Source organism: Nyctereutes procyonoides, unplaced genomic scaffold, assembly GCF_905146905.1.
Source record: "Nyctereutes procyonoides isolate TBG_1078 unplaced genomic scaffold, NYPRO_anot_genome, whole genome shotgun sequence".
Classification (NCBI taxonomy): Eukaryota; Metazoa; Chordata; class Mammalia; order Carnivora; family Canidae; genus Nyctereutes; species Nyctereutes procyonoides.
Window position 1 is genome coordinate 5,692,230 of NW_026575155.1, and position 17,706 is coordinate 5,709,935.

General features: G+C 43.0%; 1 protein-coding gene across 3 annotated transcripts in view; it reads right to left on the reverse strand.

The window, feature by feature from the left end:
- SCAF4 (SR-related CTD associated factor 4) overlaps positions 1–16,019 on the reverse strand; it is a 60,454-nt gene extending 44,435 nt beyond the window's left edge. For 2 of the 3 annotated variants that reach the window (XM_055313391.1, XM_055313389.1), the window contains exon 1: positions 15,562–16,019. In XM_055313391.1, the coding sequence (XP_055169366.1) occupies positions 15,562–15,591 (30 nt within the window). In that variant the 5' untranslated portion in view covers positions 15,592–16,019. Of the gene's footprint in view, positions 1–14,062; positions 14,126–15,561 lie in introns of those variants that run through there. The other variant, XM_055313390.1, reaches the window with a different exon arrangement.
- Between the last annotated feature and the right edge of the window lie 1,687 nt (positions 16,020–17,706).

Sequence of the window (17,706 nt, forward strand, 5' to 3'; positions counted from 1 at the left end):
TCACTAAATAAAGCTATACAATGTCCTGAGAATCTACACACACACACAGAGTTCATTTTTTATATCTTTTTTGTACTTCACCTACTATTCAAATACTGCATTTAGAGAAATCTTCTCTACAGTGACAATACTGTAGTATCAAAGACTCTTAAAGCTGTAATAGCATTTTAGGACCTAATCTGGTACTTACACTGAATTCAGAAATACTTTTATACCTGCAGCTCCTGCCTAAGTGACATAAGGCTTAATATCTCATAACTAATCAGCTCTGATGGTTACAGAGGCCTCCTGTGTGCTAACCCCCAATCTCCCTTCTGATACTTTCCCTCCCCGTTTCCATTCTGAATAGTGATCTCTCTTGCATGACAAAATATTTAAAGAGAACTAAATGTTTCCCACTCAACTATCTTCTTCAACTATTAGTAAAATGATTATTTCTAGATGTATCCTGGCTAATTCCTTTGTATGGTATTCCCTAATTGACATCATCCAGATGCATTACTGTTAATGGAAACTAGTGGACTGTATTATTATTAGTTTCCCATTTCTGCAATAACACATTACCACAAACTTAGAAGCTTAAGAACACCACAAATTTATCTTATAGTTTTGGAGGTCAGAATCTCGGTAGTCTGAATTTAAGGTGTTAGCTGGGCTACTACATTCTTTCTGGAGGCTCTAGGGCAGAATCTATTCCTTGTCTTTTCCAGCTTCTGCAAGGTATCTACATTCCTTTGGCTCATGGTCTCTTCTTCCATCTTTAAAGCCAACAGGGTAGCATCTTGTCCTCCTCGACCTCTGTGCTTCTGCTGTCACATCACTTTCTGACTCTCCTGTCTCTCTTATATAACACCTTTGGGATTACATTGGGCTCATCTTGATAATTCAGGATAATTAACCCAAACCAAGATCCGTAACCCAATCAGATCTGCACAGTAACGCAACATATGAGAGATTCCAGGATTCCAGAAGTGGATGGGGGAGGAATAAATGAATGATCAATCGATCTTTCAAAAAAAAACTGACACAGAGAGAAAACTCTCAAACTGTTTTCAATGGAATCTCTATCAAAACTCGATCTTCATATTGGCTTTGCGTTGTTTTCTAACAGTTCTTTCAACCTGCTTAGGTCATCTGGAAATAATTTTCTGCTACTTGATGCAGCAGCTACTCCAATCAGCTTATAAATTTCATATATACACTTTATATATGCTTCTTCCAAATCAAGGTTTTTTTTTTTTTTAATTAATAAGAACAGGATCTACTTGTGGGATGACCCCATCTGATAGTCCTTGGACACTGCCTGTCAGGTAAAATTCACGTAACAATACTCTCATCCTGCCTGTATTTTTCCAATTATGATGAAGTCATGACAAATATCTTTCTGAACTATCTGGTTTATAGTCCTCACTAGACAAAACACTTCACAGAAGAAAAAAAGTTTAATTCAGTCAGTTATGAATTGTTAGTGGATCTGTTCTGGCTCCTAGATTAGAAATTTCCAGAAGTTCATAAAACAAATCAACAGAACCAGCAAAGATAAAAGTTATTGGCATTGAGTCTTCGAGTTCTGGAATATGCGTTTTCCTATTCTTTGAAAGAGAGCTGTCAAAGCAGGGAAAAGAATTAGAAGATTGTATTAGCCTAAATAACCCTTCTAACCTCTAATCCCAATGTTTCCTTTAGAAATCTTTCAATGGAGCACTTACCTCTATATTTTTTTCCCTAAACTTGAAAAATTTTGCTTTCCTGAAACTTATTTTATAAAAAATTACATTAATTATATATGCAATATTCCTTCCTATTATCACCTCCAAGATGACAAATTCTGCTTTAAGGTCCTATTTTTAATACTTAATTACAAACTTTAAACAAAAAATATGAATGCTTCCAAAAGGAAATATGTACACTGACAGCGACAGGTTGCTACTCAATCTCCCTCCTGATAGATGCAGATATCAAAATGTTTAATTCTAGTCTTTCTTCCTCTTTCATTCGACTTAATTTATCAGACACATGAACTGTAACTGAATAAAGAGTTAAATCCAACATAACGTTAATGTTTATTAACATATAAACACTTTATAAAAGTACACATTACATTTCTTAACAAAGGGAAACAATTAGGAAAAAAAACTTTTTAAAATCATTTTTTCTCTAAAGATGCTTTGTCTAATTACAGCCTAAAGACAGCTTTATAAAATACTAACGCAACAATTAGGAAAGGGAGAACTAATAGCTCCTTTTACATGGCATTGTACTTTATGCCTTAAGTACATTTTATCAAAGATTTGTTCAAACCAATACATTTACTCAGGATCATGTCCTGAGTGGCAGATGCTCAACCGCTGAGCCACCCAGGTGTCCCTAAACCAATACTTTCTTAGTTCTGAGCAATTCAACATGATAGGAGATAGGTTGAGAGGTAAAGAGAGTTGCAAACCAATCACATGCACAATGTCATTCTACCACCTATGCTGTTTTACCTGAAAGTAAAACATGTACAAACAGTAAGAGATGGTGAAACTAAAAATAATAAAGAGGTAGTTTAATTAACAAAGGAAACCCCAATAGCCAATTAATAAACACAGGAAAAAAAGTTCAACCTTTCCAAAAATCAATGAAGTACAAACAGTAAGATACAATTCTTCAATTGTCTAACTGGCATAAATGTATATTAACATCAAGCAAAGAGGGTCCTTTACAGATGAGATCTAACTGGGGAGTTTTAGTTTCAGAAAAAAAATTTAAAGCTATGTAACAGGGCAGCCCTGGAGGCTCAGTGGTTTAGCACAGCCTTTAGCCCAGGGCCTGATCCTGGAAACCTGGGATCCAGTCCCACGTCGGGCTCCCTCCATGGAGCCTGCTTCTCCCTCTGCCTGTGTCTCTGCCTCTTTCTCTTTCTGTGTCTCTCTCATGAATAAACAAATAAAATCTTAAAAAAAAAAAATAAAGCTATGTAACAATAACAACCATATCTTTTAAGCCAACAATTCCACGTCTAGAAGTTTATCTTAAACAATAATCAGGTCCTCAAATCTTCCATGATGACCATTTAAAAGTTAGAAAATAATTTATTAAAAAGATCTGGGAACCATATAAAAATTTCCAAGCACAAGTGGAAGGAGAAAAAGACTAAAACACTCTAAAACATTAATGGTATTCAATGGGATGGTATTTTCTTTTATTTCCTAATTTAAATTTACATAACTTGCATTAATTTCACAAGGAAAAATATTAAAATCCATTGATTTTAAAGATGAAAGATTGTGTGTCTGAGACTAAAATCAATTTCTCAACTTTTGATTATAAATATGATAAATATAATAAACATATAGAACCATCATTATCAGATACACAGATTAAACCTTGTCTTTGAAGTTCAGTTATTTTCAAGTCAATGGCTTATAAATTTTTTTTAAAGATTTTATTTATTCATGAGACGCACACAGAGACAGGCAGAGGGAACATGATGTGGGACTTGATCCTGGGACTCCAGGATCACGCCCTGAGCTGAAAGCAGACGATCAACCTCTGAGCCATCCAGGTGTCCCAATGGCTTGTAAATCTTTAAATCTTTAGCAAGTTTTTCAAAATTATTAAAACAATTTTTAAAAAATAGATTCAAAATTTTGCCCCTTTAAACTTTGCAGTAACTGGTGCTCTTGTGGATATAAAACCCAAATTTGAGAAATCACGGTCTTTGTGTTTTGCTGACCCCGCGCGTTGAAGAAAGTACCCCTTTAATACTGACATTACTTTACTGCCAAGCAAATTCTATTTACTTTCCATAGAGTCAAAAGTCTTTTGAAACCCAAATGTTTAACCAATTTTCAACTTGCTTAGAGGAAGGTACAGAAACAAGACAGTCTGGTATTAATATGAAATACTCCTAAGATGAAGCAAATTTATAAGGCTTTTTAAAACAAAGAGTCAGGAAAAAGAAACCATTGTCTCCCTGCTCCTACTGAGCAGTCTTTTCATTTGACTTAAACACTAGAAAATAGTTCCATTTATTTCTCCACAAAATTCACTTTTCAGATTTCTAAAGAACCCTAACCAGATATTTTTACAAGCCACACAGCTGCACAGCATATTCTCAAGTTCAAAAATTAAAAAAAAAAAAAATTCAAGCTTTTCCTACATTGCTTTACCTTCTGTATCTTCCTACAAACTCTCCAACTTTTCTCCTAGTTCCAGAATTTAGAGTAATATTTTACAAAATACACATCTATAAATACAAATAAAAATATTTAATATTCAACATAAAACTACTTTTGAGTTAACTATTTATATTTCTGTGTGCATTAAGAAAATAGAATACAGCAGGGGTGCCTGGGTGGCACAGTTGGTTGAGCGCCCAACTTTTGGTTTCAGCTCAGGTCATGATCTCAGAGTCTTGAGAAAAAGCCCGGAATCTGCTCTGTGCTCATCGGTGAGTCCACCTGGGATATTGTTTCCCTCTCCTTTTGCCTTTTCTGCCAGAGCTCGCAAGCTCTAAAATAAATAAATAAATCTTTAAAAGGGGGAAAGAGAATATGGCAAACAATAGTTTAAATGTCATCTGCATTATTCCCCACTTTTTAATTCTATCACCAAGCCCCATTTGTTACCATTTGCTGCTGGCATAACTAATTTTCTAAGCAGTTAATTTCTGACAACTTACTCTATCAAATATGTCCTTAATTTATTACTCATTTAAGACTAACTCTCCTACAATTTCCAAGGGTCTACCCTTAACTCAAAAAAATCTTTTGAAGTAATCTCTACACCCAACATAGGACTCAAACTTGCAACCCCAAGATGGAGAGGAAAGTCCCATACTCTAATGACCCAGCCAACCAGGTGCCCCTCACTCAAAGTTTTCACTTTAGAACCAAGGCTGCCTCTCTTTAGCAGAGCTTTTAACCTATTCAGTTCCACCTTAGGACAACAGGTCATTTTTCTATTTCTAACCTGCATTTTGGTTCACTGAACTGCAATCAATCCTCCACTTCTTTCTTTTCACTTGATCAAGAAATAGGCCAGAAGGTGACTTTAAGAAATGGCAAGTATTTTATCCATGCCACTGCTCTACTAGTACAGATGCCAAATTGCAAAATTACTTCTACTGTGCTTCATTAGTGAACTTTGTGTCCCCCCAAAATTGGCTACAGAACATTATTGTGAGGGGCACCTGGGTGGGTCAGTCGGTTAAGCGTCAGTCTTCAATTCAACTCTGGTCATGATCCCAGGGTTCTGGGATCAAGCCCTACAAGCCCTGTGTCCAGCATCCAGCGTCCATCCAGCTCCCTGCTTAGTGGGGAATCTGCTCCTCCCTCTCCCTCTGCTTTCTTGCTAGCTCACTCTCTCTCTCTAAAATAAATCTTAAAAAAATTTTTTTGTGAATTAGGTATTTCCTCCTAGACTTTATTTTTATTTTATTTTTTAAAGATTTTATTTATTTATTCATGAAAGACAGAGAGAGAGAGAGAGAAAGAGAGAGAGAGAGAGAGAGGGAGGGAGGGAGGGAGGGAACGGGGCAGAGGGAGAAGCAGGCTCCATGCAGGGAGCCTGATGCGGGACTCCATCCTGGGACTCCAGAATCATGCCCTGGGCCAAAGGCAGGTGCTCAACCGCTGAGCCACCCAGGGATCCCTCCTCCTAGACTTTAATAGAAGAAATAAAATTAGTTCTTGGATATGGAATCATTTGATTAGAAGAAAAAATAAAAATTACCCCATACTTCATGTATTTCATTTATAACCAGTTATTTCCACAAAGTTCTTATGAATGGATTTACGCACAAGCATGGGACAAAACTGAAAATGTTAGCATTTATTAAATCCTCAGTTTGAGACATCTGGGTGGCTCAGCAGCTGAGTGTCTGCCTTCGGCTCAGGGGGTAGTCCCAGAGTTCTGGGGTCGAGTCCTACATCAGGCTCCCTTCGAGGAGCCTGCTTCTTCCTCTATGTCTCTGCCTCTCTCTGCCTCTCATGAATAAACAAAATCTTTTAAAAAATAAATAAAATTCTCAATTTAAGATTTTAGTTCTGAATATAAATCAGTAAAAGAAATACAAATGCCTTTAAGTTTTAAACATGGATCATATATGCATGACTTAAAAATTTACCAAGCTTCATTATTCTTAAACTTCTACAAATCCTTCCAAAAGTATGCATTATACTGCACTTGCTGCCATGCTTCAGATGTACAAAAGTTGTCAGTGAGCCCTCTCCCCTCATAAACACTCCAGTAGACAAAGATCTGCTCAAAAAACTTCAGCACAACCATATGGGGCTATGGATTGGGCTCAGATGGGTACTTAGAGTACTCAGTCAAATCTCAGAACTGACATTTCTACACAGTGTGACCTTGGTTAATTCACACCATCTCTTAGGTTTCCTTACCTTTAAAATTCAAAGAGTACAAAGGCACACCTATATAAAACTCTTAGCCCATTAGCTGTCATCTGGTAGTTAATGAGCAAATGCCCGATACTTTTCCTGTCGTTCTCCTGGATTACTTCTTAAAATAGTATGTAAAAACTAAAGATACCCTATAAAACAAACTTAGGATTCAGTATCAACAAAAATTTACAGAACCTCTTGGTCGCTACCACATACTGTTTTCAATGGAAAGAAAATCAGACCAAACAACAAAACAATGAAAATGGTGTGCTAAAAATGAACGTTTTCCTATTTTTTAAAACAAGTTTGAGACATAATTTATATACCATAAAACTGACCCCCTTAAAGTATACAATTCAGTGGGTTTTTTTTCTTTTTTACTATATTCAGAGTTGAGCGGCCATAGCACTATTTTGTTTTAGAATACTTTGATCCCCTCAAAAAAATTCCATACCCATTCCTCCCTGCCACCAACCAATAATCCATGTCTCTATGGATTTGCCTATTTTTGGCATTAAACAATAATTAGAGCCTTTATAAAGATTTGAACATATCTCCAATGAACCCCAAACTTGGCTGTCCTTTCCAAAGTGACTTCTCACTCAGCATCTCTTAATTAAGGTGAACAGGGTGATATATGGCCATTAAGGTCTACAGAATATTTTGTTTCCTAAAGGCTTAAAAGGCATATTACAGTAAATTTCCATATTATAGGCTTCCTTTCAGCAGGGTATATAATTCTACTTCAGCTAAAACTCAGCTCTGACAAAGTCAAAAGGAAAGAAAAAAGTGGAATACTCATGATAAAATGCATAAAGACATTAAAAATACCACAGAGAGAGATTTACAGACTATAGAGTTGGCCAACTATTGCTAAGTTAACAGGGTACGGACAGTGGGACAATGGGAGAAGCCGATACAGGTCAGGCAATCAGCGGGTGACCTGTCTCTAAAGACTCTAAATAAAATAATAAAACTGACTGAAATCATTTTATCATCACTAAGCACTGGCAATTCTAAGTAATATGAGGTATAAAATATTCCTTCCCCTAAAACATGTTGTTGACTGAGATGCTTAAGTTTTTAATCTATTGCTGTGGTTACTGTTAAGTTTTAACAATATATAAGCATCAAATCTGTACATTTTTACTACATATCCTTTACAAAACTATCTATTCGAAGGGGAAATTCATTAGGAAATCCTCCATTTATACGGGCAGTGACTAAAACACACAGATTTCGCCGTACCTATTCATTTGGAGAGTCACTACAAAGAGATTTAGTATAGTCTGCACCCAGGCTCAGTTTGTTTCTCCAATCCTATAGTTCCCGTGTGTGTGTGTGCGCGTTTAAACAGTACATTCAGAATATGATACTTGAGTGCAACTCCTCTTTCTGAAATCTTTTTTTTCTGCTATCAATATTTACAAACAGCCAGAATCAACCTTGAACTAAGGTATAGTTGAACACAGAGCTTGAAGAACCATAAACAAAAATCATGGAGAATGCCATTACCACTCAACAAAATATAAGTGGCCATTTACACGTAAAGAATGTTTAATAGAAATCTGTATTTAATTTTTTGGTGGAAAATTTTCAGTGAATTTTTTTGACTGAGGAGACATTTGAAAGTTGCTACAATAAAACTGAAAAAAAGACATTCTAGATTTCTAGAATTTTTGTGAAGTGTTTTTTTTCCTAAATTTCTAACCAAAGGTAACTTATGTTTAAGATTCCCTAATTAGTATAGGTCTTTTGCTTTATGTACAACTTTACACAATTAAAACTAATAAAAAGTGTTCTTCAATCAATTATAGGTGAAGATTGATCAACTGGGCTATAACTGTCTACTAAACACAAATATGTAAAGATCATCTTGACAGTCACTGACAAATACATAGAAAGTAAGGTTTAAAAAGAAACTAGGATATTATAGTAAGTCATTATGACAGCAGTATGTAGATAAGTTTTGCTTTTCCCCCCAAAAAAGTATGAATGCAATTAAAAAAATATTAACTCCTTTTTTTTTCCACTGTAATATATATTTGCAAATAGCATAAAGTTCAAGTTTCTTTCATGGCCAATCTTATGATTGTTTCTGGAATTAATTTTATTGTAGAAGAGGGATGTATTAAAAAAGAAAAAAAAATTGTGCTGTGGATGTCAAATATGCAAGGTATGCCACTGTTCTATAGTCTCTTCCAACTAGGATTACTGACCCACATGGATTTATACCAAAATCACCAATTATCCAAACACAAATGATAACTTTCAGAGGAACTTGGATGGCCCTCTACTTTTAATTGAGCCCTGCTATCTCCCCCACCCCCACCATCCTATGAATCCGTCAAAATCTTAGCTTCTAGTTCTTAACTTCACTCCAGAGTTACATTGGATTTCCTGCAGAATTCGCTCCTAATCAGTACAATGTGCTTCATTGGAATATCAAAGCTTCTGTATTTATCTATGCCTTCACAAGTACCAGTAAGGAGCTCTAGATGTAAAGCAATAAAACGTAATCAATAGGCCCGGTGGCTGAGTGTCTACCTTCAACTCAGGACATGATCCTAAGGTCCTAGGATTGAGTCTCATATCGGGCTCCCTCCAGGGAGCCTGCTTTTTTCCCTATGTCTCTGCACCTCTCTCTGTGTCTCTCATAAACAAATAAATAAAATCTTTAAAAAAAAAGTCATCAATAAACCATGCAAATATTTACCAGGATGAAGGTGATCAGGGTATAATAAATTATAATACTGTTTGTGAAATATTAATAGTTCAAAAAATTTAAAAATTGTGATAATCACATGTAATATTAACACAGAAATGTACATAGGTCTCTTCAAGTCTAAGCTTTCAACAAATCTTTTATTTTTTTATTTTTTATTTTTTTTAAAGATTATTTATGAGAGACAGAGAGAGAGAGGGAGACAGACACACAGGCAGAGCAAGAAGCAGGCTCCATGCAGGGAGCCTGATGCAGGGCTCGATCCCGGGTCTCCAGGATCACGCCCTGGGCCAATGGCAGGCACTAAACTACTGAGCCACCCAGGGATCCCCTCAACAAATCTTTTAAAAACCTAGTTCTTTTTTTTTTTAAAGACTTTATTGGGATCCCTGGGTGGCGCAGCGGTTTGGCGCCTACCTTTGGCCCAGGGCGCGATCCTGGAGACCCGGGATCGAATCCCATATCGGGCTCCCGGTGCATGGAGCCTGCTTCTCCCTCTGCCTGTGTCTCTGCCTCTCTCTCTCTCTCTCTGTGACTATCATAAATAAATAAATTTAAAAAAATTGAAAAAAAAAACTTAAAAAAAAAAATAAAAAAAAGACTATTTATTCATGAGAGAGAGAGAGAGAGAGAGAGAGAGAAGCAGAGACACAGGCAGAGGGAAAAGCAGGCTCCATGCAGGGAGCCCGACGTGGGACTCAATCCCGGGTCTCCAGGATCACGCCCTGCACGGAAGGCAGCACCAAACCACTGAACCACCTGGGCTGCCCTAAAGGCCTAGTTCTAAGGCAAGCAAAACTACCACCAAACTCTACTTTTTCCTGTTCCATAGGAACAGAATATTAACCAATGTTACCAAAATAGGTAAATTACTTATTCTGTATACCTGGTAACATAGAGTAGCTTGTTTTTAGCTCATAATTAAAGATGTATGCTGTTGCTCTGAAGTATACTTAAAAAAAAAAAGGATCTGGCATATCATCTCAACAAATGTTATGAATAATACTAAAGGTTCATCATTTATGTAACAACATTTTTCCTACCATGTTACCAAAATATATTCAAAACAAGATTTCAATGTGTGCAAATATCTACAGAACTTACTTGGAATGCTGAAGTGTATTATATTCACTTGGGTTCCAAAGCAGAGAACCTGTAATTTGTATCTGGCAAAAAATACCCTGCCCCAACACCAGCTACCATTTTGTCAACTTTCTGCCAGGTAGTTTTATGTCCTGAATTCTGTCTCACAAGATTTATTTTATTTTTATTTTTATTAAAGATTTATTTATTTATTTATTCATTCAGAGAGAGCGAGAGAGAGGCAGAGACACAGGCAGAGGGAGAAGCAGGCTCCATGCAGGAAGCCCGAAGTGGGACTCAATCCCGAGTCTCCAGGATCACACCCCAGGCTGCAGGCGGCACTAAACCGCTGCGCCACCAGGGCTGCCCCTCTCACAAGATTTATAAGCCAACTTTTCCATTATTCCAATTTTTCTCTGAATCAGTTCCTTATCATGTGTCCATGTAATTTTTTCTGAACCAAAATACTAAATGAAATGCTATACTTCTAGAGAAGAGGATATTTTCAACAAGAACATCAGTGATAAATGCTGCAACAGAAAGCTCTGAAGAGCCAGCATTATTACATTCACCACAAAACCAGACCTCTACTGTTGCTGGAGATAAGCAATTTTCTGAGAGTCCAGAAAGAACAGAGGAATAACGCGGTAACTTTTTAATATCTAAAACTCCTGTGGTAATGGCATAATATGGTCAAATGAGGCAAGGAAAACCTCCAATTTTGCTTCAACTGTTGCCCTGGGCCTCTACATCTCTTCCACACAGTAAAAATCTTGTGTCAACTCTGTCCACTGCTTTATATAAACCTCTCCAAGACGGAAATGATCAAAAACAACTAAAGACTAACATTAGCAGGTTAAGGAAAAAAAAAAATTAACAAAGCATCTTCATAAATTCTGGACGATAATCATACCTAGTAATCAATAGGTGAAACATACAATAGTCCATACACAAAAATTTCCGGTGGGAAAAGAAAGGGGTGGTAGGTTCCCCACTGAGATGTGGAACTCAACTCTTCCTTCACGTTAAGAGTTGGTTCAAGATAAGTTGGTTCAACACTTATCCCAAGTGGATAAGTGTACCAACATAAATTCATACTTAGAGTATTCATACTTTAAAAGTCTTCTTTAAAAAAATATTTTATCTTAGAGAGGGAAAGAGAGAGAGCACGTGTGGACTGCACGAGTGAGGGGAGGGGCAGAGGGTAAGGGAGAGTCTCAAGCAGACCTGATGCTGAACTCTGGAGCCCAAGGTGAAGCTGGGACCTCAGGACCCTGAGCCAAAACCATGAGTCTGATCTGATGCTTAACTGACAGGGCCACCCAGGTGCCCCTAATTAAGTCTTAAAACTCATAGATGCTGCCCCTTCCCAAAACAGTGTGGGGAGATACGTTCTTTTGAGATTAGAGAAGATTGGTTAAAAGCTAAAAATGCAATACATGGATTTAAAAAAAATCCAATCTATAACTTGCATTCTTTCAACAAACTTACAAAATACCAAACTCTTCACATTACGGAGTACATAAATGCAGTGTAAAGCAAATACTGGCTATAAATGATCATTTTTTTCCCACTCTTTTTACAACACTTAAAGTATTTCACCAAAAAAGCCCCCTGTTTAATGAGTATCTCTAACAACTTCATTCTTTTATCTTCCTTCATCAGATACTGACCTCTTTTACCTGTGCTGATCTGTACCCTTCCTTTTATCCACAATTTTATTCTAAGCATGCCCTCTCATTGCTTTAAACTGTGCTTCTCTATACTTCCCCTCTCACAACGTGCTCAAACTTCTACTCCCATGGGAGACCAGGCTTCAATATCACTTATTAAGGCTAAGACCATATACATCCTATGTAAATATACAAATAGCCTACCACCAGTGTCTACTACACTGTTAACTGCTGTTCTTTCCCTTCATTCTTGAAGCGACTTTGTCCTTAAATCCCTTAAAACCAAAATTCTACAAGACTACATCTGTGACCTTTATTTCCTCATCTCCCTCATCATCTTTCAACCTTAAACTTCAGATGCCATTACTCTCAAATTTTAGCAGCTTTTTTCTTAAATCTTAACCTGTAACCACTCCCCTGGTATTACATAAAATATTATCTTTAGGCAGCAATTAAGATGGGGAGATGTGCATTCAAATCCCAACTCACCATTAGCTAATAGCATGCCCCTGGGCCAATTATTATTTAACTGCTTTGAAAATCAGTTTCCTCGTCTATAAATGGACGTCTGTGGAAGGTTGTAGGAATATTAGGTACATATTTATAAAATGCCGGATATGCCATAGATGCTTATTAAAAATATTAATTCCTTTTCTCACCCCCTCTGAATTTTCTCCAGGGCACATCTGGGAGTGACTTCCAGATGTCTCCCTCTATTTCCTGGTTGCTTCCAAGTTTGAGTCCTACATGCCCAATCGCTTGCCAAAAATTTACACGACTTTTCCACTCAGTCTCAAACTCAACCTGTTCAAAAACCAAACATTTTCCCCCTTCCACTAAATACGATTTTGATGACTGCTTGACTTGTGTTAAAAGCATCACCGCTTTCCAAGCACCCAGTGGGGGCAAAAGGTGCTTAGGAGCCTATCAGATGGCAAAGTCCATGGATTCCTCTGGCCCATATGCTTCTCCTCCTCTCCCTGCCACTTATACACATGCCAAGTTCAGATTTTACTTAATTCTACCTAGTTCTCAAAATGCCAATCTTCCTCAAATCTCTTTCTACAATATATACAAATCAAGCAATTTCTGTGACTATATCACCCTACTACTTAAAATCTTCAGTTTACCCAGAACCTAAAAATTTAAACACATTAGACAGACATGAAGCTTGCCATGCCCCCCAATTACTTAACCAATAGCCTTTGGAATCAAACTACTGTTCATTCTTCAGCACTACTACCCTTCAATCTCTACTTTTTACACCTTCTACATCCTAAAACTGGCTCCACTTTATCTTCCCCAAGTCTTCACTGAACCCCCATAGCCATCCCACAGTACTTTTTAAGAGCCCCAAAGGAGGCTGTTCTATCACACATTAGAGTTACCTGCCTAACTCCTGTGTCCTCTAATTAGATCAGGCTCCTAGGAGACAGAGACCCTTAGTAGTACCAGAACAGCTCTCTAATTGAGCACGCGCTCTAAAGTTTGTAAAATTAAGGTAAGATTTGGGAGATTTGAGGTTACAGGGAAGTAACCAGTAACATTTCACGAATGAGGAGAAGTAACAGAGAAGCACTACAAATCAAACAGTACAAGGTAAGTTTTAAAGTTAAGCTAGTTTCCCTGGAAGAAAGTTTTTTCAGAAGAAAGTCAAAACTGGCAATACACCTAACATAATGTAATTTGTAGTTCATAAAGTAAGAGTGGAAATGGAAATAAAAAGTATTTGAGCAGAAAGGTGAACAATGACATGAAAATTCTCACTTTGTGTATTTTAAAAAGGTTAAAATACCATTTCCCTTTTTTGAGAAGTCAATATCATACCTTATTTTGGTTTTCCAAAATAAAAACTACTGATCAGTTTTCCACAACGTATTTGTTTAATGTCAACTTCCACAATGCTTAACTCAGAATTAAATACTTCGGATCTTAAGAATACTCTAGAAATTCCCGCTCTTTGTGCATTAAGAGTTAACATTAAAAAAGTCAATAATGTTTTACCTCGAGAAAGAAATGTACTCATAATCTCTAAAAAACTGTTGTACCATTTGTAAAATTCTCATGCATTCAACAAGTTACTTGCCTCCTACGGTGAGGGGAGGAGCAAAGAACAGAAACTCCCTGCCCTCAAGGAGTCAACATTCCAGTGAATTTTGCCTTCAGGACACCAAGCCAGCTTCCAAACCTACCTTGGGAGCATTATCACAAATTCGCTAGCCATCAAGTAAGTATCAGGAAATATTTCGTTATCTTGAAAACCATCACACTGTCCAACACCCGTTTCTACTGCGTTTAAGACATTTTATGTACCCATCGGTTGAAGACAACTTATTTCCAGGATACTCTGCAAGGCAATAAAAGGTCCTAACTGCAGTGTTACTGGAGGGTCCCCTAGTATTCCGGCACCGCAGATCTAACAGAAAAGTTACCGCACCTTAATTCTGCCACGAGTAAAATCACAAAATCTTAGGGTGAGACGCAGCAAGTCGTTAACGCCCGCCCTATCAAGACCTCTCTAGAGCTACAGCACTACATACATCTGACTTTTTTCAATGCTGGGTCTATCTTGAGTGTTTGGCGAAGTGAGCTAATCCAACCCGACACACGACAACAGTTTCCATCCCGTAACTGTATTTTAAAATCAATGGTCAAGTCCCCCCCCTCCCCCACCCCGCCCCCCACATAAATTCTGACGGGAGAGAATGTGCGGACTCTACGCCCCAAACCCAGCACCTGGAATGACTTTGGAGATAAAACTATCGAGCTCTAAGGCGGCAGGCAGCTTTGTTCCCGGTTTGGGGAGTTTTTCACATGTAAATGTTTCCCCCTAGAAGGGAGCCGCGGATTAACTACCGCGGGAGGAGCGCGTGGATGGGGGGGAGGGGGGGGAGGGGGGGAGGGGGGGGAGGGCGGGGGGCCGGGGACCGGAGGCCGAAGCCGGCTTTCCGCCGGACTGAGGCGGAGCAAGCACTCCTCTCCCATTCAACTTTTTAGGTGTCACGTTGGGGCCGCGGAGCCCATTAGCAGGGCCGTGTTCACCGGCTGGGAACCGTCAGGGGCCGCCCCGTCTTCACCTGGGAACCCCGTTCCCCGAGCGTGCGTGTGAGTGGCGGGAGCCGGGGGACGGACACCCTCTCTCCAAACTGCCCCCGGGGGCCCGGGATCAGAGTCCAGCCGCCGCCGCGCCGCGCGGCCTGAGCAACAGGAGAGCCCAGGCCGCCGCTCCGCCAGCCCGGCCACCGGCAGATGCTCCCGCTCCCCCCGCCCCCAACCAACCCCACACGCCCGCCCGCGCTTCTTTCTTAGCCCCTTGCGGGCTCCCGGCACCGCGAAGCCAGTAGCGGGGCCGGGGGGGCGGCCGGCGAGAGCGCCCGGACCCTGAAGAGAGGGCGAAGTTAGAGGCGCCGGCGGCGGCGCGGGCTGGGGGAGGCCGGGGAGGCCGGAAGGGGGCGACGGGGGCAGCCCGAGGTCGCCGCCCGGGGGTGGGCGATGGGGGAGGGGTGCGGGGTCGGCGCCCGGGGCCGGCGCGACCTCTCCCCGACCGCAGGCCGCTCCGCGCAGGCCCCGCCGCCCCGGAACCCCGGGCAGGAAGCGTCCCCACCCCGCCCGAAGCTTTAAACCTCCGGCGGCGGGAGACACGGGGGCCCCGGCGGCCCCGGCGGCCCCGGCGGCCCCGAGCACTCCTCACCTCCTGGTTGAAGGCGTTGACGGCGTCCATGTTCGCGCTGCGGCGGCGGCTGCTCCGGGCCCGCCGGTCACATAGACCTCGCGCCGCGGCGGAGCGGGGCCGGGGAACCGGCCGGGCCTGAGGGGCGGGGGGGAGGGCGGCGAGCGGCGGAGCCAGAGGCCGGGCAGGAAGCGGCTGCGGCCGAGGCGGCGGGGCGGGCGGCCGAGGCGGAGGGTGGCGGGCCCCCTCTCAGTCCCGTTCGGAGGATGAGGAAAAGGAGGCGGCGGCGGCGGCGCTGGGCTCCAACATGTCCGTTTGGCGGTGGCGGCTGCGCTCTGCGTCTCGCTGACACGGCCCCCCGCGCCCTCACGCACTGGCCCACACTGGCCCGACCGGCGAGCGAGCGGGCGGGCCTCTCTCTCTCTCTCTCTCTCTCTCTCCCTCTCGCCAGCGGGATGGCGGCAGCGGCCCGAGTCCACGCCGCGCGGGGCACCCTGGGACGGCTCGGGCCTCCCAGCGCTTCCTGTGCCCGGCTCCCGCCCCGCCCCGCCCCGCCCCGCCCCGCCCCGGGCGCGCTGGCCCCGCCCCCCGCCCCGCCCCCCGCCCCGCGCAACGCGCGCCCGGCTGCTGGCGCGTGACGCCGGGACGCTGGGCGCTTTCCCGCCGGCGGCGGCGGCGGCGGCGGCGGCAGAGGCGGCAGAGGACCCGGGAGGTCGCCTGGCGCTAAGGCTGGGCCCCGCCGAGGGCGCCGGAGAGTGCGGGACCCCGGAGTCGGGAGGCGGGCACGGAGAGGGCCCGCGCACACCCGCGCCCCTGCCCGACGCGGCGTTCCCCAGTGCGCTTTCGAGCCATTTCTGCCCGAGCAGGCCGTGCACCCCGGCCGCGGCTGGCGGGCGGGCACGGACCCGCTGGCTCTCCGCTGTCGGGAACAAAGGGCGCAGGACTTAACCTCAGCCCGCTGAGCGTGCAGCCTCTCCGCCTGTGCAGCCCTGTGCCTGCTCCGTGCGCGCAGCCTCTCCGCCCGTGCAGCCCTGTGTCTGTGTGTGCAGCCTCTCCGCCCGTGCAGCCCTGTGTCTGTGTGTGCAGCCTCACCGCCCGTGCAGCCCTGTGTCTGTGTGCAGCCTCACCGCCCGTGCAGCCCTGTGTCTGTGTGTGCAGCCTCACCGCCCGTGCAGCCCTGTGCCTGCTCTGTGCGCGCAGCCTCTCCGCCCGTGCAGCCCTGTGTCTGTGTGTGCAGCCTCACCGCCTGTGCAGCCCTGTGTCTGTGTGTGCAGCCTCACCGCCCGTGCAGCCCTGTGTCTGTGTGTGCAGCCTCACCGCCCGTGCAGCCCTGTGTCTGTGTGCAGCCTCTCCGCCCGTGCAGCCCTGTGTCTGTGTGTGCAGCCTCACCGCCCGTGCAGCCCTGTGTCTGTGTGTGCAGCCTCTCCGCCCGTGCAGCCCTGTGTCTGCTCTGTGCGAGAGTGAGGCACGGAGAACGACGTGCAGGCAGTGGATACCCACGCAGGCCCACAGGACCCCCCCCCCTCACCGTGCCACTGTGTGCCGCGGAAAGGAGTGGATTCCCCCAAACAAACGTTCCCTTTTTGGTGGAGACACTTTTTCCCTGATTCACTTACCTCGACTACCAACTGGCTGCTGGGCGCTGTGCTGGGTTCTGGGGATGCGGAAATGAAAGGCAATGTTTCTGGCAGCAGACAACTCGGTTTAGCGGGGAGGACAGACAAATGAGCAGCTACGAACTAAAGATGGTCAGTTAGGGCAGAGACCCAAGGGGACGAAGAAGAAGGATAATCATCCGACTGGAAGTCCAAAAGGCTTCTCAGGAGACGTGGCACTCAAGCTACATCTAGAAGAAGCAGCAACGGCCGGAGGAGACACCGTTAGGCTGACGGAGCCTGATGAGTAGTTTGGCATCTCCTTCCCTCGAGGAGGACCAGCTGGAGCTTAGGGAGTGGAGTCAACTGAGAGGTCCTGAAGAGCCTCTGCGCCCTTCCAAGGAGTTTGGATTTTGTCCCTGAGGCGGTGGGGAGCTTTGAAGGGTTTTAAGAGGAGGGTGGTGTCCTGCAATGTGCTCTTTCAAAACAGAGGTGTAGAGCAGCAATAGAGAGGGCTGGGAGAAAAATGGCTCTAAGCCCCAGGGGATGCTGTGAATTTGAGGCAATGTAG